Raw genomic sequence first — 23,407 nt, forward strand, 5'->3', positions numbered from 1 at the left:
GCGCCATCTGTGCCAGTTCACAGCTCGCGCGGTAACGCGAACTGGGCAGCTACTGAAAACACGGCAGTGCGGATTGTGTTCGTAAGGTGGCAGTATTTCAAATATTGAATACAACGCGCACAATTTCAGTAAGATTAAAAACTTGATTATTATTATTTTAAAATCAGCATACACTACAGCACTATAAGGTTATTACACTATTACCGAAGACGCGTGCTGACAAATAACAAACATTGTGTCATTTTATATTGCTTTAATTGATTTGTCACATGCTTTTGTTTTACAATACGAGGAAAATATTTTTAACATTTTAAAAGCGTATACATGTTGCCAATATCTTTTCATTACCCATGCGTAACAGAATATTAATGTAAATAAAAAAGTTTTTGTCAGCAAACTTAATTTGGATTGGGTAAGAAAAATATTGGAGTATTGAGAGTGAAAAGCGACGCCTTGATAAAATAATACAAATTATTGTTAACGATATCAATACCGAGTGCAGTACTGCTAGCTGCTAGCTACTGAACCAATTTGGTCCCATACTCCATTTTAATAATTTTTATTTATAGTATACTTACTTTCACTTTTAACAACAAAAATTATGTTGTATTTTATCAAGCTCAATTTTTTTACTCTTTCATTTTATTATCCTTGTTTTTTTTTTACTTATGAATAACGAATAATTACGTCAATCCATTCATTACTAGTTACTAGTGAATTATTACTGAATTACTACTCATTACGAGTTACTAGTGAAATGTGACAACATTTCTCTTGGAATTCCTTCACGCTGACATCACACTGGGATATACATTGAAGTAGGACTGTATAGGGAAACCGTATATTAAATACTTCTAGGTACGTATGTAATAATTACGGAGAAACCATTCGTAATTTCAGTAAACTGTGGTTAACGTAAGAATTTTCCTATTCCCGATTTACGTCTGTAGTGTTTTTGTCAAAAACATTATTGATTCATCAGTATAGTACTTATTTGGTAAAAAAATACTCGGAACATACATAACAGCCGTTCACAGTACGGCAAGTTATGATGTACAATGTCGGTATACCTACTTTACTCCATTTGTGATATAAGCTCCATGTATATTAGTAACTTATAACACATGGATGAGGACGAGCCTATTGCCATATACTAGGCAGTAGGCAGTAGGCACAATTCCAGACTCAGTGCTGCTCTATTGAGAAAAACAAAAAACCGAAATAAGTCCAGTAGTAGGTCTTTACCCGTTCCGGGAATCGAACCCGAGACTCTTTGCGAGGCATTCTCGCCAATTAACAGGTAAGCTCTTCTTTTACGTTTCTGTTATGTAAAAGTTACGGTTGCCCATGTTATTTAATTGCGTCATTACTTTTGGTTATAGGGACTCCCCATTATAATTATTATACTTTATTGCACACACACAAATACAAACAGATACATACAATTTTGAAAGCTTATGTACAAAGGCGAGCTTAACCCAGAATTGGGTTCTCTGACAGCAAACCTTAAAGCTAAACAGAGATTTTATATAGGCGGGTAATCAACAATAATAATCATAAATAAATAATCAATACATAGTCAGTAAAACCAGTAAAAGCATACTAGGGCTTAAAACAGTACTTGGGCTTAAAATAGTACTTGGGCTCCAATAACGCTTATACCAATTCTTCTTCTTCTTCCTCTTGGCTATTTTCCCAGTTTACTTGGAGTCAGCCCTCCTAGTAATTCTGCGCCACACCGCACGGTTAGGGATTGTCTGTTCATTCGTGCTTGTACTTTTTAGGTCCTTTTTTATTGTTTGGGTCCAGGTCATGGCTGGTCGTCCTCGGCCTCTCTTGTTCTCCTCAATATTGAGTACCTTTTTGGTCATATGGTCCTCTTCTCTTCTCATTACGTGTCCGTACCATTTACCATTAACGCTTATACCAATTATTTTTTCGAATTAAATAACTTGTAAAACGTGTTATACATGGTACGTATTGAATAGAAAGTTTTTTGGACAGTCTAAATTATTATGTATATGCACAAATACTGCACCGACAAATAATTTGAATGGCGATCTATTTATTGCGACCCCGCCACGGTCTCATAACTATGCAATGTGTTCATGAAGCTCAATGGGTATAGTGAACGACGTTTCATTATCCATTCGACAAGGCTGTATGATAGATTACGAGTGCACAGACTGACTGATATACACAAACATTTACTTTATATGTTTAGGTGGTAAGTTGTTGCTTTGATTGTAGTTATTACTACTGCTACTGTTATATATCAACTATTTCTTACCAACAATATGTACATGATAAGTACGGCCTTATTTAAAAGATTTCCATGAAAATGTCTTTGAAAAACTAATGAAGTCTCTTATGAAGCCTCAAAAGGCCGGCAACGCACTGGTAACGGCCCTGGTGTTTTCGGTTGTCCATGGCCGCAGTATTTGCTTACCATTAGGTGATCCGTCTTATTGTATACCGGCTTATTCCATAAAAAAGAAAATAGAATTCTCATTTAATTTGGTATGTTGAGGATTTTTCTCTTACGAGAAGCAAACCTATTGGCATACGTAATACTTATACCGGGCAAAGTTTATTACTTGTTTACTACACAAGAATTGAACTCTTTAAACGATGTGAATATTTGTCCAATGTGGCTATGACCTATTACGTCATCATCATCATCGCTGGTGGTATCGTTTTCTTCTTATATTGTTTATATGTAGGATTCTAGTATGTAGTGAGTTTTAGTTCTTTCTTCCAATTCTTTTTTTTATAATGTGAATGTCTGTTAAATCTGTAGCGAATTCGTCACTAATAATAGTGATTGTTGTGACGTGCTGGGAATTACTTTTAACACGTGCTTACTATTTAACTTAGAGTTTAGTTTAATTCGCGAGTAGAACCAGAGTGAACGACAAGTAAAATAAACATATTATGATGTTTTTATAATCCTTTGTTACAGTTCTATACTAGCCATTACGGTTCAAGAGCGATGAGATTACAATAATTTACTCTTTCAAATCATGACGAAAATTACGACACTTGCCCGTTAACAAAAGATTAGTAATCCACATTTTGTTGATTGCAACAATTTGTCGCCATACGATCATGCGCATTACACCATGAAGGCTGCAACAGTTAGGGAAATACCATCAATTTTAAGGACGTATTTAATGTTTAGCTCATCGTCACCTTCAACAATATCAAACAGTGGCCGGCCGCGGTGCCCGGCGTTCGTTTAGCAAATAATCAAACAATAAGTATTTTATCAAAATGTGTTTGTGGATTCTAACAGCATGCTTGGGGATGCTCCCGACGAACCCGACGCCAATTGTGGTCGTGTCTGGGGTGCCGGCACCAATCATAGTGCCCACTGCAGCACCAGTGACGGCGGCCACCACGACGACCACTGCGGCTACGACCACGAACGCGACGTTGGCGCCTACAACACCACCCACGACCACTACAACAACTACGACGGCAGCAACCACCGCCTCGACGGCACCTCCCACGCTTCCCCCTACAACTGCAACCACAACCACAACTACAACTGCCGCTACGACAACAACAACAACCACAACTACTTTAGGTGGCATGCTTTTGTCTCTCATAATTTGTATGGATCCTGACGTAGTATGTATAATTAATCCTGATGAAACCACCACAGGCCCGCTCCCGATTGACCCTCGGCTCGGCACCACCCCGGCTTCTGCAGCTGTAAACATGCCTCCTATAAGTGGATATAGTGCACAAATACCAAATTATAATACCGCTGTCAATTTCCCACGGCAACGCAGAAGCGTGGACCAGAAATCCGGAGTAAACATGAAAGAATTCTTGTGTAATTTAGGATCGGAGAAAGAACACAAAATTGTAAAGAGACAAAGTAATTGTGCCTGTGTGCCTACTGGGACTTGTATCCGAACTGGCACTAATTCAGGCGCTGGTATGATTGACATAAGGATCGTTACTCCGGTAAGTAGAATTCTGATTATACTTTGAACATTTAATTTGACCTACGAGTAGGTACAGTATCAAAAGTTGTAACTCACATCATTCAGGTAGTAACTCAGTGTCCAGCTGGTCAGGAGTATTGTTGCGGCAACACTACTACGTCTACATTGATATCTTGTGGTACGCTGCAATCTGTGCCTACCACAGCCATCACACCGGCTGCAGGACAGGCTAATTTCGGAGAATTTCCTTGGCAGGTACGTACTGTTTTATGAGTACCTAATGCAGAAATTTTGATGGTCATTATTGGAAGAATACTACTAAAACAGTCTCTATTTACATTACAGGCGCTAATATTGACGAGGCAGAACGACTACATAGCTGGAGGTGTTCTGATTAATCAGTTGAATGTTCTGACTGTCACCCATAGATTGCTGCCATATGTGTAAGTTATACAATTCTTTTCACGGGGCTTCTTTGAAACGTTTTTCTCGAAACTCTTGCGGTGTTGTTAAGAAAATTCATCAACCTCATCTTGCTACTCCTCAATAACACAATCATCATTGGGGCTGAAACTTTAGGGCCGTGGGATCCAAGTGCACATCACCTTTACCAAGATATTGTAAAGAAGATAGTTGACACTTCATGTGACCGAAAGTCTGGCTACTACCTTGGTCAAAGGTTAAGCATTGCTATTCAACGTGGCAATGCTGCCAGTCTTTTGGGCACCATACCTCACGACTCTGATGAGGATTATTTTTTCGACGCCTTAATTCAGTTTATATTTTGTTTTTTATTTCTCTTAAGATATTTTTAAATCATCATAAATTCTTATTACGATCAACAGTGCTCCTAACGATAGATATTAATTTTCTTAAACTGAGTATACTTACCTAGTCATGAACTAACTTAAACAAAACATCAGTGTTTCAGGCACAGCTCCCAATGTTAAAGTCCGTCTTGGCGAATGGGATGCGGCGGGAACTTATGAACCAGTACCCTTCCAAGAGTATACAGTGACTAAGGTGTTTAGCCACCCGAATTACAACGCTAATACCTTGCAATACGACATCATGGTGCTGAGGCTCTCTGCTACTGTGCCTATCACGCCCAACGCTGGAGCTGCAGTCACTATCAACAGGGCTTGTCTGCCACCGACGTCTAGTACCACTTATACCGGGCAAAGGTGGGTTGTTTAAGAAGTTATAAAGAATGATGATAATTAGTCAAGATTAATCGTTTTTAATTGCCAAAACTAATATTGGTGTACTTCATAATTTTATTGTGTCAAATATAATTACAATTATGTATACATGTAAAATAATTGATTTATTCATGATTCCTATTGCGTTTTATGATATGGTAAATGGCATGTCCCACTAGGAATCTGTATAAAGAGCATAAATAACTTACTTGAACTGTGGTCTTACTTAAATTAGAAATCCAGAGTATTCCAAAGATATACACTTACTTATAATAATTATACAATAACACGGTTTCTTTCAGATGCTGGGTATCAGGTTGGGGTAAAGACATGTTTGGCATCCAAGGCCAGTATCAGCAAATACTCAAAAAGGTGGATGTGCCCATAGTGGCTCCTGCCACATGTCAGACTCAAATGCAAACTGCGCGGCTTGGAGCATCCTTCGTCCTGGACACCACGTCTTTCATTTGCGCCGGTGGAGAGGCTAACAAGGATTCGTGTACAGTAAGTTTAAAATTCAAAATATTAAGTGGTTCCTATTGATATGGCAGTTTTTGGTGAAATTGTTAATTATGATGAGAAAAACAAAAAATAAACCCTAACACGAGTTAATAACTATGTACCTACTTTGTATGTACTTTGGAACAGAATATTTTGTTTTTAAAATGGTTTCATATTAATTCGAAATTCGAACATTTTTAAAATACGGAACGAGAATTTAAAAAGTGTACATCAATGTCCTTATGTTTGACCTCCGAAAACTTTAAAAATCAGCTGAATTTATCCTTATAAATGACTACTGGTATTGTAAAAAGAATTACAGTACTGATCACATTGTTAACCTTTTTCAGGGTGACGGAGGTTCAGGTTTGGTGTGTCAAGTGAATGGCCAATGGGTCGTAGTGGGGTTGGTATCGTGGGGCCTCGGCTGTGCTAACGCCAACGTCCCCGCCGCATACGTCAACGTGGCAGCTTTCTTACCCTGGATACAACAACAGGTCGCCACTGCCTAGTGAACCTATTGTAAACTCAAACTGTTGTTATAAGCTTTGTCTGTATTGACAAGTTAGACATCGACTTATTTATAAAGTTGTATAATGCTATCAATTATACAGATTTTCCTGTAGTCGGTTATACTTTAATTAGTACTCAGCACACCTATGTAATGTAGGAAATATTGATAATTACTGAAACAGGTATAAATAAAAACAAACACTTAGGTTATTGAAGCTTAACATAATATATTAAGTTAACAGTTTATACAAATAGCCATGTAAACATTATAAAACATATCCTAGCCAACATAAACGATAGGTACGGACTACTTACAGGAAATACAGCGTTCTGAACGCAAAACTTTAACAACTAACCTTTAACGAAACTAACCACTTAAAAATAGCTCGTACGGACGTAATCTAGTATTGCAGCGGGATTGATGCCCGCGTCAGGGACGACACATTCACTGTACGACAAGGCGGTATCCAGTTACTCCTCGTCTGGCTTCTCTTGTTTTACTACGGGGGCGGGAGACGGCGGTGCGGGGGGAGCGGGCGGCGGCGGTGCAGGGGGAGGTGATGACACTTCAATGTACTCGTCTGTTCCTCGCTCTTCTTTGATCTCCGGCTCACGCTTAACTTCAGCTTGTGGTGGAGTCGTCTGAGGCTCTGGTGGAGCCAAAGCAGCCCATGCAGACGCAGCACCACGAGCATAAGCTTCATAGAAGGCCCTCTGTGCTATTTCTGCCTCTTCAAGGTGCACGAACGCATGATTATCGAGCTCCGCACGGAAAAAGAATTTCAGTCCACAACGTGCACAGTCGTAAGGCCGTGGTGCAGAGGCATGCTCAGGTAGGTGGCGCTGCAGACCTGCCGCGCTGGTGAATACAGCTGAGCACAAGTAGCAGGTGAAGGCACCAATGCCAGCAAACGTATGTTCGATGAGATGAGCCTGCAGTCGGGTAGGAGAACCGAGGGCTCGTCGACACAGACGACAGTCGTGGTCGGCGGGCGGTGGGGGCCGCGGTGCAGCGTGACGAGCGTAGCATGCTGAGCAAGCACGTGCACCCTCGCCTGCCTCGCCTTCTGGTAGTGCGCGTAGACATATTGCACACCTCTGCTCATCCTCTCCAGGCCGCAAATGAAATCGTGCATGCAGTCGTGCCTCTGCTTCGGACGCTAATGTTTGACGACACACAACACAAGGCGCCGGCAGGGCTGGGTGGTGTCGCGCCATGTGACCAAGGAATGACTCCTCAGATAATAGACGAGCACGGCACCGAGAACATGTGTCACCCGATATTACCTGAAATGTAAAAAGGTAGCAATTTATATATGACAATAGAAAATTAAATGCTTCGACCTCCGTCATAACTTTCAACCAATCAAATACTTTATGTATTTCATCATCGAAAATTGTTACAACTCACCTTGCAGTGTGTCAGCTTATGTTCGGCTAGCACCGCGGCAGATGGCAATACTTCATCGCAGATGAGACACTTGTGTCTAGCAGCGGCTGCACCGGAATGTGCTCGGGTATGGGCTTCTAGCTCAGCGCGACTTCGTGTGCGCTCTCCGCAGTAAGCACATTGCAGGGCGACAGCGCCATTCTTCCGCCGTCGTTCTTCACTGGCTGCCACCACAGCTGTAGTCACTCCGCCACCTTCAGCCCCAGGAGTACACGGAGACCGTGCATCCTCGCCACCATCAACACCATTACTCGTTTCCATTCTTTTTACTCTGGGTAGTTCTCCGTTTAAGACCTGAAAAGATATTTTTTGTTATTACACATTTCCATAAGCGACCAGTAGGTACGTAACGTAGATCATACGTGTAATAAATCTCAGGAATCCCTTACCTGTTGTTGCATGGCATGATGCGCTTGCATGTGCCTTTCAAGTAGGTACTGTACTGCGAAAGCATCGTTGCATGCTGGCACGGGGCATCGATACGCGCGGTGTGGTCGGGGCGTCCTGGCAGCCACACCACTGCCAAGCAAGGCGCCGCACGCACAGCGCGGAGCAGCGGCTGCATGACGAGAACGGACGTGCGCAGCGCCTTCAGCTTCAGAGCGAAGCGCACCCGCACCCACACCACAGGAACGGCATACCCACACTTTGTTTTCACCACTGTGTGCTACTGCAAAGTGCACCTGCCAATAAATATTTGGTGTTTAGATTTTATTATTTATTTTTTTTTGCCAAAATCAGAATAATTACAACAAAAATCATAAAATTTTGTTCTCCTCACCTGAATTGCAACTTTCGAATCAAAGACTTCCTTGCACAGAGCGCATCTATACAAGTGATGAGCATGCAACTCGAGGAGATGTTTTTGCAGGTCATCAGGAGCAGAGAAACTTCTAGCGCAGCTGTGGCAGGTGTACTCGCAGGAAACTGCCAAGTAGTGAGCAGTTAGGTGGCGCTCTGAAGCTGCAGCGTCCGCAAAGGTGGCGCCGCAATGTACGCACGGAGCGGGACTGGATCGTCCTAGCTCTCCTCCTTCTTCCAGATGTCCTTTTAAATGAGCTCTAAATGCTTCAAAATCTGGTAAAGCGGCATCGCATTGGTTGCAGAGCAGTGTGCTTGGTGATAGAGTTGTTTGAGGGGTACCCGAGCCGGAGCGAGGACGTTTCACTGGAGGTACTTCGTCAGGAGCTCGGCGACTTAGATCTGTGGGTGTAGGCTGATCCACATGGACTGCTCCTTCTCCGTTAAGCAGCGCTGAGTGTGCCGCACGCACGTGAAGTTGTAGTTGCTCCATGCTGGTGAAGGTATCACGGGTGCAGTAAATGCAGGCGAGTAACGTGGGCGGCGGTTGAGAGGCGACACGCCGAGGTGGGGTCATAGCCGCTGTGTCGACGCCATGGGCGCTCACCATGTGGGCCTGAATAAATACAATAAAGTATTAGTTTGAATTTTAACAGATTTGGTATGATGCACGGCTACACAGAACATTGAACTTTAATGTATTGTGTTAATATTTCAAAAGTCAGACTGTACCTGAAGCAGGTCTGGTCGTCGGAAAGCGTCTCCGCATCTCAGGCAGCGCAGTGCTCTACGCCTGTCTGGTTCCCGACCTTCGCGGTCCCGTTTGTGGCCCTGCATGTGTGACGTCAGAGCTGCCGCCGTGTTGTACCCTCGGTTGCACACAGTGCACTGGAACGGCTTCTGATTGTCGTGTGTCTTCATGTGAATCTTCAAGTGGTCACTGAAATTTACGTAGTCTCAGTTATTAAACTATTTCAATATGTAATTAATCTTCTCCATCTAAGCTACCTTCATGAGCATGCATATTGCACTTAGTTATATGTGGTTGGAATGAAATTCAGTATCAGAGGAAACATGAAAAGGTTATGAAATTGGATTAACAAATTTTTATTTTTATGATTTTCTTCCCTTTTTCGACTATCCGATTTAAACCGTCTCAAATAGTATATATCTGAATTCTGTTTGTAAAATGATTGAAAACATCCATGTAAGGGTTTTAAAATTGAGACAAATCATCTTTTTGTGAATAAGCCAAGACGTCAATTTGTCATCTGAGACATAAGTACCCACATAAAGCACGGACCAAACAGAACTAACAAAGACGCTTTTCACGCAAACTACAGAATAGAGGCGCTCGCCCAAACACCTCCGCTAATGGCCACGCTCGCCGTGCCCGTTTAGGTATGGGCCATTATTTCATTTTTGTGAGACCCTCAACGTCATTTGTCAACGCATCATCTCTTTTCACTCGTCGCCGGTTCGTTGGGCCGACAAATTGCATGGAATTAGTCACGTGGTCGCGGTAAGGTGACGAAAAAGGTGACACGTCGCCTTACGAACGCACGGTGCCCGTGACTTATGGTGATCAATCTTGCTCTTAGCCTTTGTCATGCACGCATCTCCTGAGCATTCTTTTAACCATATATTAATCTTGAATGGCTTCGGATTAGACGCATTAGCATTCTCTTTGTATGCATAACCATTTATAGTGGTTGAGGTATTAGGTGACTTTAGAAGTGGAAATGAAGAAAACCTTTTTTTACCGTGGCTTTAAACTCCCTTTGAAGGTAAGTGGAATGCTCATGGTTAAAGGTAAAGTAAAGATTATGGTTGAGATACAAAGACCTTGTGTTTGGGAACTCACCTCCTAGAGAATGCAGACTCGCAGTGAGCGCAGCGGTACTTGCGGTCTCCAGTGTGCAGTTTGACGTGCCGGTCACGGGACCGCTTGTGCTTGAACAGCCGGGAACAGAACTCGCATCGGAAGGGCATCTGATCCGAATGCGTCTGCAACAATAACACACCATGTTATAACCATCGATAAACTTCTGGACTAAAACAAAAATATTTGCATTGCTACGAGTTGCCTACAGCTACACGCTACGAAATATGTGAAGATTGTAAATAAATCTGATTTTAACGAATTATTTCATATTGATATTACTTAATCTTGACTAGATTAACGCATCAAATGTCTGAGTAGGGAATGTTTGCAATCCGACACATGCAATAGTCACTGAGTTTTCAGTTTTCAGAGTGTACTATAAAGGAATGGAGATGAGATGAGCTAGATTAAACTCTGCCAATTCTATAACCCCAATAAGTAAGTTACATCTAAACATAAGATCTAGAGAAAGCCAAATAACTTTGACATTCCATCATTCAAATTCCATGTTCTCATGCTCACCTTCAAATCAAATCTAATAACATTTAATCGATTACATGAGGAACGATTAAAATGTGTACACATTTACGTCACACAATATCGAATCGAAATAACTTCGGGTGCGCTGATCACAAAAACTATCGTGAGAACGATCTCGGAGACAATGGAATGACTACCGCTGGCTCTGCGTGAGCTGGTCAGCTTACAGAGTTACGATCTACCGGCGTTTGTGTCAATACAGAGAAAAAATAAGGACCCAGTAAGCTCGTGACCTACGAATGAGATATCAACCATTGGGAACCGCTTCATCGCAGATCGATTTCAACCGATAATTGTTCTATTAATTATTTTGTATCGATCGTTCTTTTGATCTTTTCGGTATTCGTACTACTGCGCACTTAGAGTAGCAGTAGCAGAGATTTAAAATGGATCAGCTAACTTGTGATAAAGATTATTCAATTGTCTAACATTAAGAAACATGACAATCCTTCTTATACCTATAACATTAGTACCTAAAACAATAGCCAATCATTGAAAAGTAGTTTCAGAACAGAATCCGAAGCTACGGTATAACGAATCGATACGTGTAACCGATAACATTCCTGCGCGGGAGCAGTGGGCTTATCACAATGAGATGGATTTGATCGGTAATGTTCACCGGAACGCCTTTGCAGCGAACAACACGTTTTGAGTTACGTCTTCTCGTAACGGTAGTTGGGAACAAAAAGTTTATACCCAGGCAGAGGCTGGACAGGTTATGAAACATGCCGACCGTTAAGCCATGAGAGCAATTCGCAGATTTCACCATACATCTAGTCACAAAGGCGATACTTTGTCATAGTATGCCTGCATACAAGTTAATGTCATCGGTCTTATGTGGTCACAAAACTTATAATCTTCTTTAGCTATTACTCAATCATAAACTTCAAATGAAAATTCAAGCTGCTCACCTTTAACACGCCTCAAAACATTACCTTCAAGTTACCTCGAGTTAATTGATATTTTCAAGTGTAGTCATGGTTACAATACTAGCTGCGTATTCAATTATCTTACAGCGACAGTTAGTAGCCAATTTTAACTTTATTATTTGTAAGCAAACTTTTAATCTACCAAAGACGGAAAGCGAAATTCATTGCAAGTTTTTCGCTCATCCAACTCCAAAACACTATGGCAAAACATGAGTCAGAATTTCAAAATAGTGCTCATAGTAATAGACTTGAGTCTTCAATGGTACATAGTATGTTACACACACTTGTACGAGCGAAGTTATGCCGCAAATTTTATGCTTATTGATTTATTATGGGAAACACATGATCATAAAACGCGTGCGCAGTTATTTGAGAACTCCAAAGCTATGTTGGACGTGACGAAATACGTTTAGTTGTAAAAAATAAGTATTATTGGGCTCAGTCAAAAGATTATTCATGAGTGAGGACATAATGAGGATGCTAATGCGGCGCTTGTGAATAGCGTGTGGCGGGGAGATAATGAGAGACGTCCACGTCGCCGGCCTTCGCACCGCCGTGAACTGGAGCTGGGCCGGCAGATAATAGGCTCCCAAACTGACAGCCAGTTCACGCTTTTACTAATTGACCACCTCCGCGACATTCATTCAGAATACACTAAACAATTGTTACAAATGATTGACTTGCTTCTATTCCACTTCGGTTAACGCGTCCAACGTTTCGCGCTAAACAAACACGACAATAACATTAAAGCAAGACGTTTGTGTTAGTTCCCATACGTCGTACGTACTTGAATGATACCTAGTTAACTACAAAAATATTCAAGTTTATTGACAAATGTTGGAGTAAACATACCAACTATTAGGATGACGGAAAAGTAATAGAGGGACATAATGTTTAATACCTATTTTAAAGTGATTTCTGTTTTTAGTTACTAACAAATTGACTTCTATTTTTAGAAAACATTCAATTATGTAAAGTACTCTACCAAAACTTAAGCGCAATCACGCTCTAATAGCGCCAAATATATACAGTTTCGCAAAAAGTGGCGCTGGCGTAGCTTTAGAGGCTACAATTATGATATTAACTGCTCGAACGAGGGTGCTTAAGGTCGTGCGGCCCCAATTACCAGGAGGCCAGAGCCTATTAGAACCGCATCACAATTTGTTAGCACTGCCTTGTTAGAAACTGCCACACCTCCAGAGCTTGGTAACAAAGTAATATTTATTTAGCACTTATTATAACGATGCTATTGTCCTGCCATTTCTTTTATTTATGTTCGTATTTAATTATGTACCTAGTTGTTGATTTTGCTGATATGCATGCACTTCATATTATAATTTGTACATTAAAACATTATCATTTTAGCAAGACCACCTTGTGTGAATGAATAAATAGGCACGTAAAGTATACTTACTTCCGCACAGCGCATAATTTAACACATTTAAAAAAAAAACTTTTGTTAAATTATCATTCCTCGTGCCTAAAAAAAGCATGATATAGTTGGCGACGGTCAAACCTCTTCTAGCATCACTAGGCTCCAGAGACAAACAAAGCCGTTAAAGGGTTCTTAATATGTTAGGGTCCTCGCCCACGATGACTTTTTACATATAACGCGTGTTTGTCATATTTGCAACGTGAATGCTAACGTGCTGCTAATGCGCTACGGTGCATGGCTACAAAAAGTCTTCGTGAACCCTTGAAAACAGTAAAGGATTTAACAGTAACTTAATTCCACTGCAATACTTATAGCTTTCTATTTATTTTGTTTGTTATCCGTGTATCTTACCGATAGCCATAGGTCTGTATTTAATTCAGTTAGTACGGCTCGAAAAGCAGGAGTAGGAACGGGGTGGTTTTTAGGTAGTATGAGTCTGACACTCCCTCTCGCCTCGCCAAAGGCGGGAGAAGTCATTGGATGAATTATAGATGTGACCATGTTATGTTAAGTATTCAAAAGTTATGAATATTCAGGTGTCATCGAAGTGATAATAAATGACCGATCTATTATTATAAATCTATCAACAGGATGTAAATAAGCTATAAATTCATACAATTTAGCGTGTGAGTGTCACGTACGTAGCGTATAAACAGATGCTTATGACGTCAAACAAATAAATGACACAAGTTGTTAAAAAGTATTGTAGATACCTACTCTGAACTGTAAATTGGAAAGCTAATTAAATGTTTTATAACTTTTTTTTGCTTATTATAATTACTCGCATACATAGAAAACTGAGTTTAACTATCAACTCAACTTCAAAAAAGGGAAAATTGTAACATGCTTTTATCATTTAAATCCGCCACATATTTCCAATCTCTACAATTAACAGAAAACTTCATATTGTACACCCTTTATTCGTCCTCAGCCAGAAACAGAAATCTTTGAACCTTCAATATCCCCTACAATTAAAAGAAGACCTAAACACCACGGAACCTCAAGTAAAGTTAAAAAACCCATAGGTACACTAACTAAATAAAGTAGATATAAATATAATAACGTTGCGTTACACTGACATAATCACACAACCCTTTTCAACGACTCAAATAATAAGATCACCTCCTATGGTCTATGATGACTAGCACGTCTAGCGCAGATTGATAAGTACCACGTATCCTGGTTGGTTGGCTCAGTCGCCAGCAATTATGGGCAAGGAGTCCGATCTAATTGGGCTAAGTGGCCTTATTTCCGCCGTACCGAGCTTTCTTTTCAAATGCACTGTCCCTATTAATTGTTTTAAAACAACAATTACTTTACCTTTCCTGGTCTTTATAACCGTTTATTCATGAATGGGTTTAGTTATAAGACTATTAAAGTGGGTTGTCAACTTCTTTTATCGTTTCCACGTTATTGAAGAAAATCATTGGTTAATATAAAGTACTTCAACTTGAATTTAGTTTTATTCCTACACCTAATTCTTATAATAAGAACCTACGAACATAACCCTGTGTATCTGTGCCCTGACAGGCATCTTTTACTGAGACCTTTAAATATTTATATCATTCAACAAAGACGGGAGTCTATCTGGTGTCTTATAAATCCTAAGATCTGAGTTGATAGCTCGGGAGCTGATCGTTTATCTCGCGATTTTTATTACCTAGTAGAGTAAGCACTTAACTAGATATTCACTTAATCGTATTCTTTAAAAAAAAAAACCAAAAGGAACTATCTTCTAATTAAATTCCATTCACATAAAGCAGTGACGCGACTCGCAAGTGATATTTAAATCACTTGTTGTGATTAGCGGTGGCCGGTGCCGGTGAGTGACGTGCGAATTTTACCGCGAAGCGCCCGCGCACGATGCACTGCACATCGGCACCGGTACAGCAACACATAAACATAGCAGCGGCATGTTTACTCCACTCACTTAATTGGAGCAATCGGCCCCTGACAGAATTAATAAATTTGATCGTCCGTGCACGATAAATCGCGCCCCGCTCGCGCTCCGGCAGCGCCCATGCCCACGCACTCATTTAAGAGGAAGCTACCCTCAGCGTGCGCCAATTAGACGCTCGCCAGATTGACAATCGATTAATCGATAGCTGTTGTAGTACGACGTTGTTTTATTGTTTTGGCGATATCCTCTTTGCAATTGATTGTACAAAGGTGAGTTACACGTTCGTAAATATGTTTTTTATTTTCACAAAATATTGTCTTGTCATCATGATACTTCGTGCGAGAATTCAATAAGCGAATCGGTCCGCCGGCACCGCGGGGTCTCGGCCCCTGGGTGCACTACGGAGCCCTGCTGGCCGCCGCGTGCTGCTCCCACCACGACACTACACCGTGCTTATGGTAAAAAGACACGCGAATGGTATGTATCACGTCTAGTTATTTAAACTGCTAACAAACACCGTGAGAGCGACCGACATTATGCTCCTAATGGTGGTGAGCTTTCCGAGTAAAGCGCACCAAGAACATTTTAAACTAGTTTGAGGTGAATGTGATAGCCAATAAAAGCTTGGGAATGGGCAGCGACGGCTACTGAGTAACTTTCTCAGATGAATAACTGCTCAACATCGCCAGTTCACATAGTCAGGTGATGAGACTGCGAGGTCATCGCAGATGCTGGTGCTCATTGCCAGGGCGATAACAGCACCCGACAAGAACCCAGTGACGAGATCCAGTTTGTTATAAGTCATTCCATGTAACCACAAGTATTACGACTATACGAAAACAAGATTTTAATAATTTTGTTTACGTATGCCAGTGGTCGCTACAAAATACTCAAGTCTCACAAAACAAAACAAAATTTTAAGTACTACATGAATTGAATAATATTAATGTACCCTTCACTATACGGAGCGCATGCAGAAAAATGTTAGCCTTTATGATAAAAAATCTTAATATTCTTGTGAATCACAAGTTCTCCGAAACAGTAGCTCTACTTCGTTGGCGCTCGTACCTACTGTTATTAAGATGTGAATCTCTCGGCCCGCTCTAATTTTTTACATCCATCTTGCATCTCGAGTAAGTATGTCAAAATAACAAAATGGTTTTTATTCTTTAATTCTTTAAATGCGTAAATTACGATTATAAAGACGATATACTAATTACCCAGAGACCATAAGACGTATTGCACTTTTACTGAAAACTGATTTTTAAGGCAAAACTGAGGTTTTGCCAAAGCATAGAAACTCTATTTCGCTTTTTCAGCAGTTGTCAATGTAATGGAATCTTACAAGACCGTAGTGTTCACACAACTTGGAAAGTTTTACGATTACGATTACTCGTAACTATCGCATGAGCTAATTAAGCTGGACCGTCGAGAACTGTTGTTCCAAGCTATCAATTGTATTTCAGCATTAAAGTAATATTTTCTACGAGACGTTTTACTGCTTTACGATTTCTCCGGAGGCGCAATGAGAACAAGACGAATGGCGAGTATGCGTGGACTTTGTAATTGATTTATTCTTATAATGATCGCCTTTCCCAAGCAGCGGCGCGATGATAAAGGTGTGGCGAGCTAGGCTAGGGAGTTGTTATCGCGAGCCTATTTCCGGCCGTCACCGCGCTGCTGTCGCGGCTCGCGACGCGATCATCGCGCGATACATTTGTCGGCACACACCCGACACCAGCAACGGTCGCCGCGATGCGCTGATCGATATCGACGCGAGCGCAACACGCCAATTGCATACCGATAATCTAATGAAATCCTTTCTTGATATTCGTCTCTCTTATCTTAACGTTATACGAACGAGACCTCCCCTAATTTCAATTTTGAACGAGGTGACGGTTTTGCCACTTGAAGTGTACGTGAAGATCCATATCCGTATGTAGGCGAGCAGCTCGCGGCGGCATGCAAAGTGACGTTTCTATTTGTCCTATCTCAGCTAGATCTGTCTCGGCGTGTGTCGTAATCGTAACGCGGCGAGATCGGCGCGACACAAAGGAGCCGAGATGTACGGCCGGCATAATGGCCGCTCACGTCACAGCCCTCAGCTCGGCAGCGCGCGGTGCAGCGAGAGCGATGCATATCTACGCACCGGCTCTGTAAATGGGCTGTTTTGGGTATCTACTTGCTAATGAAGCGAGGGCATGCATGGCGAAACTGCCCCGTGGATACACAGATATGATTGCCTCAGCAGTCGGATTGTCTGCGAAGCTGTTAGCTTCGTTACTTTATGGAAATGACTCGACGTCAGGTATACCTATGATAGCTGCCTCAAATGTTCCTGGCATTAGTCTAGATCTTCTGTGAATATATGTCGCAGACTTTAATGAACATTGCGAGTGTAGGATGGGATGCGTTGGTTAACCGTAATAAGTAACAAAGTACGTATGTCGTCATGTACATACCTGTTCATGTTTCTTGAGATAGGAAAGCCTTGGGAAAGCTTTGTCGCAGAACTGGCATTGGTAGGGGGTGTGCTCGGTGGCGCCGAGAGTGAAGGGTGGCTCGGCCTCTGCGTCGGCAGCGTCGGCCGAGGTGGGGGTGGAGGCTGGCGACGGTGACGGCTCCGGCGTCGACGACGGCCAAGAGCTGCCCGCCGTACTGCCCACACTTCCCAGCGCCTCTGTTGGAAGATTGTTATTTGTAAATCATCGAACATATACACATTAGATTCTTTAAATAAGTTTATGAGGTCACTGCTGTCTCTGTGAAACCTCCACATTTGGTTTATGTGTCTATTATTTATATCCCACAAACTCCACAGTCCCATAGTAATTAGTATCGTAGTCTTCAATGGAATTGGACTCTACAAAACGTAATTTCCTCACAAAAGAAAATCTAACTATTTAGCTCCTATTTCATTCAAAATCTGTCACCCCCTCTAAAACAATAACAATAAATCCCAGCGGTGATCTTATGCCACAACCAAAATGTACGAGCATTCATTTATCAGTAACCGCTAAAAGTCGTTGCCTGTCAAATAGTTAAGAATAATAATATCAATTTGAAGATTTTCCAAGGAGTGTAAAGCACATTAGGGGAGACAGTCGCATTTCTTATAAAGCCTTCATAAATATCGGTAAGGGCCCATATTTCGGCGTTAGGGCTAGAGGCAATATGTCTGGCACCTCGGAGTGCCGTGAAATATAAACAAATTGAATGGCCCGCAATGACGAGCGGCGTCAGCGCAAATGATGACTAATGTTGGAAGGTAGCGAGACCTGAGGCTGCCAAGCGTCGAACGAACCGACGCTGGCTGTTACTTATAGATACATATACGTGTATGTAGATATAGAAAAATATAGACTACTAGTTTTGGTAAAATGTTACATTTTATATTAAACAATATTGTTACTTTTAACATATATGTGATACGCGTAATGTGTTCGAAATAGTTACGATATTCCTGTACAATTTTCAGAACTGAGTTTCTAGATATCACACGACAAATTTTCTTTATAATCAATAACTATAAATGCTGCTCGTTAAAAGTGTTGCAGAGAGTGAATAGAGAATTATAAAATTAGTCTTTAGTAAAAGTAAAATTGAGCTAGGGAGACATGGATAATGTCGTATTTCATAGCCGTAATAAAATGTGAAAGTGACACTGTCTTCACTTGTCGGGTTTATTACTTTTTTCTCATAAAACACTGGTTCAGACATCGTGTTTGATAAAGAACAGCAAATGTGTTAAACAAGGTCGACGCTATAATCTTGCTCATCAGAGAAACCTCGACGGAAGCTAATTAAAACGTAATTATAAACATTAATTTACAATATATCCACATATAAATAAACCAAGTAGCTACTTAGTATAACATCCACAATTTATTACAAGAACAAACCATTCATTACTTTTTTCGCAATAAAACATTTCTTTTACGACTTATTTCCCTCCGAGTAGCGTATTTAATAAGAGGAACTATTTATATCAATCTGTCGCCCTCCACGCCCCGGACGCGGTAACGACTTCCACTAATGGTCAAAATAATCATAGCTGAGAATTACATACATAGAAATAATAAAATATTAGTAAGTTTAAATTATGTTTTAAAATTGAATAAGTTTTGGCTTGTTGAACGTTGATTTCTGACGTTATGGGTACCTATGGATAACCTAGTTTTAAGGTAGTCACGTACGTCTATGTGAGACGTACTTTAGAGAACAAGTAAAACAACAGTATCTAATGACACGAGCGAGGCTAATAAAAAGGCAGGGCGGCGTCTCAGCTACAAATACCACTTGGCGCAGCATGTAACGGGACTCGTGCAATTTTAGCAGCACTGGCTGGATGTGACCGCCTGCCGACTGGCCGGTCACTGAGGATAGCCGTAATTAGCAGCGATTGCAGGCAATTCCTCGCCGGGTGACGGTGGCGCCGCCGCCGGCGACCGGTGGGCGGCGGAAGCACACTTCCTAATTGCGCCGTCTACGAGACACCTCGACCGGCGCCTCGGTAATCAACGCCAATCGCTAGCCGACATGGAAAACCGACAAACCACTTTATAATGCCCGCAGACCTTGATTTCGCAAATACGACGGTAAGCTCTAATGAGATTACTGCTTATTTTTTTATATTATTGCTAATGTCCTCATCGATCAGCCCAGGTGAGCTGTCAGGGTTACAGAGAACATACATCAAGTTAGATATTCCTACAATCAAAAGCTTTCTCAGGCTATGTGTTATCAGTACCTAAGTATGTAGATTTTCTGAAATTTGCTAAATAAATTTACACAGAACGGCTACCATACTTACCTACTCCCTGTCTTTACATCTTTCTTGGCAGTCTTTGTTACACTTTTATAATTTTTAACTTTTAAACTTAACGGTACATAACATTAACAGTCATAACGCGTTAAATCAAAGGTTTATGATTCTTTGTAAGGCTGAGAAAGACAATCAGGTTATAGAAAGAAAAGCTATGACGACTTTAGAATTTCAAACCAAAAATCCAACTGAAAAAAAAATCAAATCCTAAGTGTACACACCTAATTTTCAGCATCGTCTGATGCTAAAAGACAGTTAGAACTGAAAAGCAAAAAACCAAGGATTTACCAGTTGTAATTGTTGTTGTCCAAACGAGGAAATAAACGAAAAGAATACGACGATAACCATAACACCTGGCACCGTGATTGATTCAGATTTGTTTGCACGCAATTTTAAGGCCGATTACTCGTGACGACACGGATTGAAGATAAACGAGTTGATTAAAGTTTAATTGCAGCGGCTACATAAGTGGATGGTGGAACGGCGACCATTCATTTACATTAAGATAGCCGAATGCTTTTTTTACGATCCCGTATCAAGCATCCTAGATCGACCGGCCTCGTCTTGACTAGATATTGAGAGATAATACCGGCTTTAATTCTTGTTTCAATTGATAAGCCGGGATTGATTATGTTATGCTTCGAAATCACATTAAACATTCAAATCGCGTTAAGGCGAGGCTGCTTTTCTGATCTAGATTTGGTTTGGTTAGAGCTGAAAATGAGGTTTTCGTTACAATTTTGTAGGTTGGGAGATGTATTATTTAGATTTTCTTTGCAGTGCAACTGCATAATATGTTCTATGCACAATTGAAACTTTTTATTTAGCTTGACCTATTTGTTTCTTTGGGTCAAATTTAGTAATTTGAATTTCTCCATATTCCTAACGACCGATCAATCAGATTTTTTGTGCATACTTTTACTCATGGTGATATATTTTTATATGATATTGACAAACCATTTAACATAAAAAATATGTTTTGTAAGTATAGGAATAATTTAACAAAAGTGTTAAAAAGCTGGAACCGAGGCCGATTCCCTTGAGTAAAATATAATATTTATAGTTGTAAGTAGCCAAAACAAATACTAAAAACTTAAGATATTCTGAAAGATTAGATTCTGCAATCTGTTAATGAATTCATATTGTTTTAAAATGCAAATTATTATGATTAGTACCGTCTTAAGAAATATATTTGCATAATTCTGTTATGTGTTTTCAATTGATTTATAGAATTTTTCGTGTGGAAATTTATATATGTTGCGTGCACAACATATATACTTTTACTTAATTAAAGTCATTCAATAATCGTGTAGTAGGTAAATTATTAAGTACATCCACTTTTTGAGATATTATTTTATGAAAAACAATCATAGATTAGCATCATGTGTTTTTCAAGGTGAAATGGCCACCGTTAGACTAAGGGCTTGCCCTACAGCTTGGTTCCTTTTGGGATGGCGATCGCAGTTTTATATAGTTCAGGTTTGAGATTTATCCCAGTCCTCTGCTGCCCTGTCTCTGGTATGTAGTCACTTGTTCTAACGGACACCCACGGAAAGAATAGGGGTAGGGAAAGCTTAAAGGGTGATGATATGATTATTCACCCAGTATTCAGATGTCTGAGATTCTAAGATTATTTAGATACCACTTATAAACGGTGAAGGAAAACATAGTGAGGAAACCTGAGCTTATAATTCCTAATTATAAGTTTGAGATTGCCAACCCGCATTGAGCAAGAGTGGTGATTATTGCTCAAACCTTCTCCGTTCGAGTAGAGGCCTTTGGTCAGCAGTGGCCACTTATAGGCTGTTGATGATGATTCAGAAGTCGTATCATAGTCCCTTGTAAATAGTTCATTACATGTTTAATCGATTAATAATAAATTATATGATAATTATGTCGTTAAGTTTGTATTAAAGTTTCCGGCAATAACACACCTTGTGCTGATGCTTATCAAAGAGGATACTGTGCTTTAAAAAAACGTTTTTTTTATAGAAATGTAAGTACCAGTATGTTATTAATTTCATCCGCCATATTGCCATTTGGTACTTAGGTCCACTGGTTTTTAAAGTATAGTAGTAAGATTATAAGACTTTTTGGGAATTACTATTTTACAAAATTTTCGTGCCCAACTTTATGGCTAGAAAACTAAATAAAAAGATATTTAAAATACCAACAGTTATTTTTTTTCTTTTCTGAAATTCACAAGTAATCATAACAATTGCATTTTGACAAATTCTTGTAGCAAACGACAACTACTTTTTTATCTCCGGAAACATCTCTGTAACCACTGGCTCACAATAAAAAATACTTTGATTATACCAAAGAGGAGCTTTATGCTAATATACAATATTTAAAAATCCTAATTTTTTTTGAAACGTCATATGTATTTTTGCGTCAATCTGTAAATCTGTGAAGAGGCTCTGCTTCGTAGAGGAGCAGTAATGTAACGATGCAGTTATAAAACCCACCTCAAAAATATACATGTTCTTGCATACTTTTTGAACTTTAAATACATTTTTGTAATAATTTTAATATCCGAAATTATGATGTTATGACGCCAGTATGTGAAAGTCGTTAAAAATATAAATAAATCAATAAGTTCCCTTGTCTCACTGTCACCTTGCAGGCTGGAATTTTTATTTCCAACTTCGTAAGTATGTGCATTTATTAACAATTTATTTAATACCTTAAGCATTCGGACTTACAAGATGTACTTATTTGTTTCTTTGTTTAATGGAAATTATTAACCACCGTACTCAGAGTCATTTAATGGTTGCTTAACCAGTCCTTAGCAATTGTTTTCCGAACAAAATCTAGAAAAGTTACTAAGGAATAGTTAAAGTAATCATTTAAATGTCTCTGAGTACGGTAGCATTTTTAATAAAAGTGGTCTGTTAATTTTTGATTAAGTTTGTGATGAAAAGAATCTGATGATGTTTTCTTCATTATTCTAAGTAAATTGAAATGTTAGCAAAGTACCTGGTGGTCAAACAAGCAGACGGATCACTAGATGGTAAGAGATCAGCACCGCCCACCAGAATAGTTACCAATGCGTCCGATGATTTTAGTAGTTGAGCTTCACATTAGAATGAAACGCAACGTAAGCATCGCTTGACAACAGTATCATTTTTGTTACAATAAAAATGACCAGTCGATAGCCACCCATACGTAGCTGCAGCCATTCTTTATTCCCATGTTTGGTCATTTATTGAAACTTTTCATACCTACATACAATACATACCTGTCTCCCACAGGGGTAGGCAGAGACAATGGAAAGATAATTGCCACGAATCGAATACAAATGAAAATTTTCATTACCGAAGTTATAAATTTTAGGAAACAGACAAGCTTCTTTATTAACCCCACGCCTCAATAGCATGGCTCTTAACAATGTCTACTATAAAAAGACCATTAGTAGGAAAACAGTATTATTATAATATTATTATTTAAACACGACTTCGAACACATTG

General features: G+C 40.0%; 2 protein-coding genes across 4 annotated transcripts in view; one reads left to right on the top strand and one right to left on the bottom strand.

Annotated features, from left to right (window-relative positions):
- The first annotated feature begins 40 nt into the window (after positions 1-40).
- LOC118272708 (phenoloxidase-activating factor 2) lies at positions 41-6,284 on the top strand. Of its 2 annotated transcripts, XM_035589364.2 has the most exons (8): positions 41-128; positions 3,296-3,589; positions 3,668-3,975; positions 4,062-4,211; positions 4,302-4,399; positions 4,880-5,140; positions 5,461-5,662; positions 6,010-6,284. In XM_035589364.2, the coding sequence occupies exons 2-8, from the start codon at positions 3,307-3,309 to the stop codon at positions 6,169-6,171; spliced, it is 1,464 nt and encodes a 487-aa protein (XP_035445257.2). In that variant the 5' UTR covers positions 41-128; positions 3,296-3,306; the 3' UTR covers positions 6,172-6,284. The 2 variants fall into 2 exon arrangements, with proteins under 2 accessions (XP_035445257.2, XP_035445249.2); XM_035589356.2 differs by lacking the exon at positions 41-128 and having other exon boundaries at positions 2,865-3,589.
- A 107-nt stretch (positions 6,285-6,391) lies between these two features.
- LOC118276834 (zinc finger protein 521) overlaps positions 6,392-23,407 on the bottom strand; it is a 58,866-nt gene continuing 41,850 nt past the window's right edge. For both annotated transcript variants that reach the window (XM_035595417.2, XM_035595409.2), the window contains 7 exons: positions 17,575-17,792; positions 10,288-10,430; positions 9,156-9,363; positions 8,404-9,039; positions 8,012-8,305; positions 7,584-7,916; positions 6,392-7,459 (listed from right to left, as the gene is read on the bottom strand). In XM_035595417.2, coding sequence (XP_035451310.2) covers positions 6,644-7,459; positions 7,584-7,916; positions 8,012-8,305; positions 8,404-9,039; positions 9,156-9,363; positions 10,288-10,430; positions 17,575-17,792 — 2,648 coding nt within the window. In that variant the 3' untranslated portion in view covers positions 6,392-6,643. The remainder of the gene's footprint in view (positions 7,460-7,583; positions 7,917-8,011; positions 8,306-8,403; positions 9,040-9,155; positions 9,364-10,287; positions 10,431-17,574; positions 17,793-23,407) is intronic.

Source organism: Spodoptera frugiperda, chromosome 15, assembly GCF_023101765.2.
Source record: "Spodoptera frugiperda isolate SF20-4 chromosome 15, AGI-APGP_CSIRO_Sfru_2.0, whole genome shotgun sequence".
Classification (NCBI taxonomy): Eukaryota; Metazoa; Arthropoda; class Insecta; order Lepidoptera; family Noctuidae; genus Spodoptera; species Spodoptera frugiperda.

What these genes read in the sequence shown, in the direction of transcription:
- LOC118272708 (XM_035589356.2), top strand. Translation starts at nt 3,274, where the DNA reads ATGTGTTTGTGGATTCTAACAGCATGCTTGGGGATGCTCCCGACGAAC. An exon ending in TCGGAGAATTTCCTTGGCAG is followed by an intron (nt 4,212 to 4,301) that starts GTACGTACTGTT and finishes TTTACATTACAG; the next exon opens with GCGCTAATATTGACGAGGCA. An exon ending in CTAACAAGGATTCGTGTACA is followed by an intron (nt 5,663 to 6,009) that starts GTAAGTTTAAAA and finishes AACCTTTTTCAG; the next exon opens with GGTGACGGAGGTTCAGGTTT.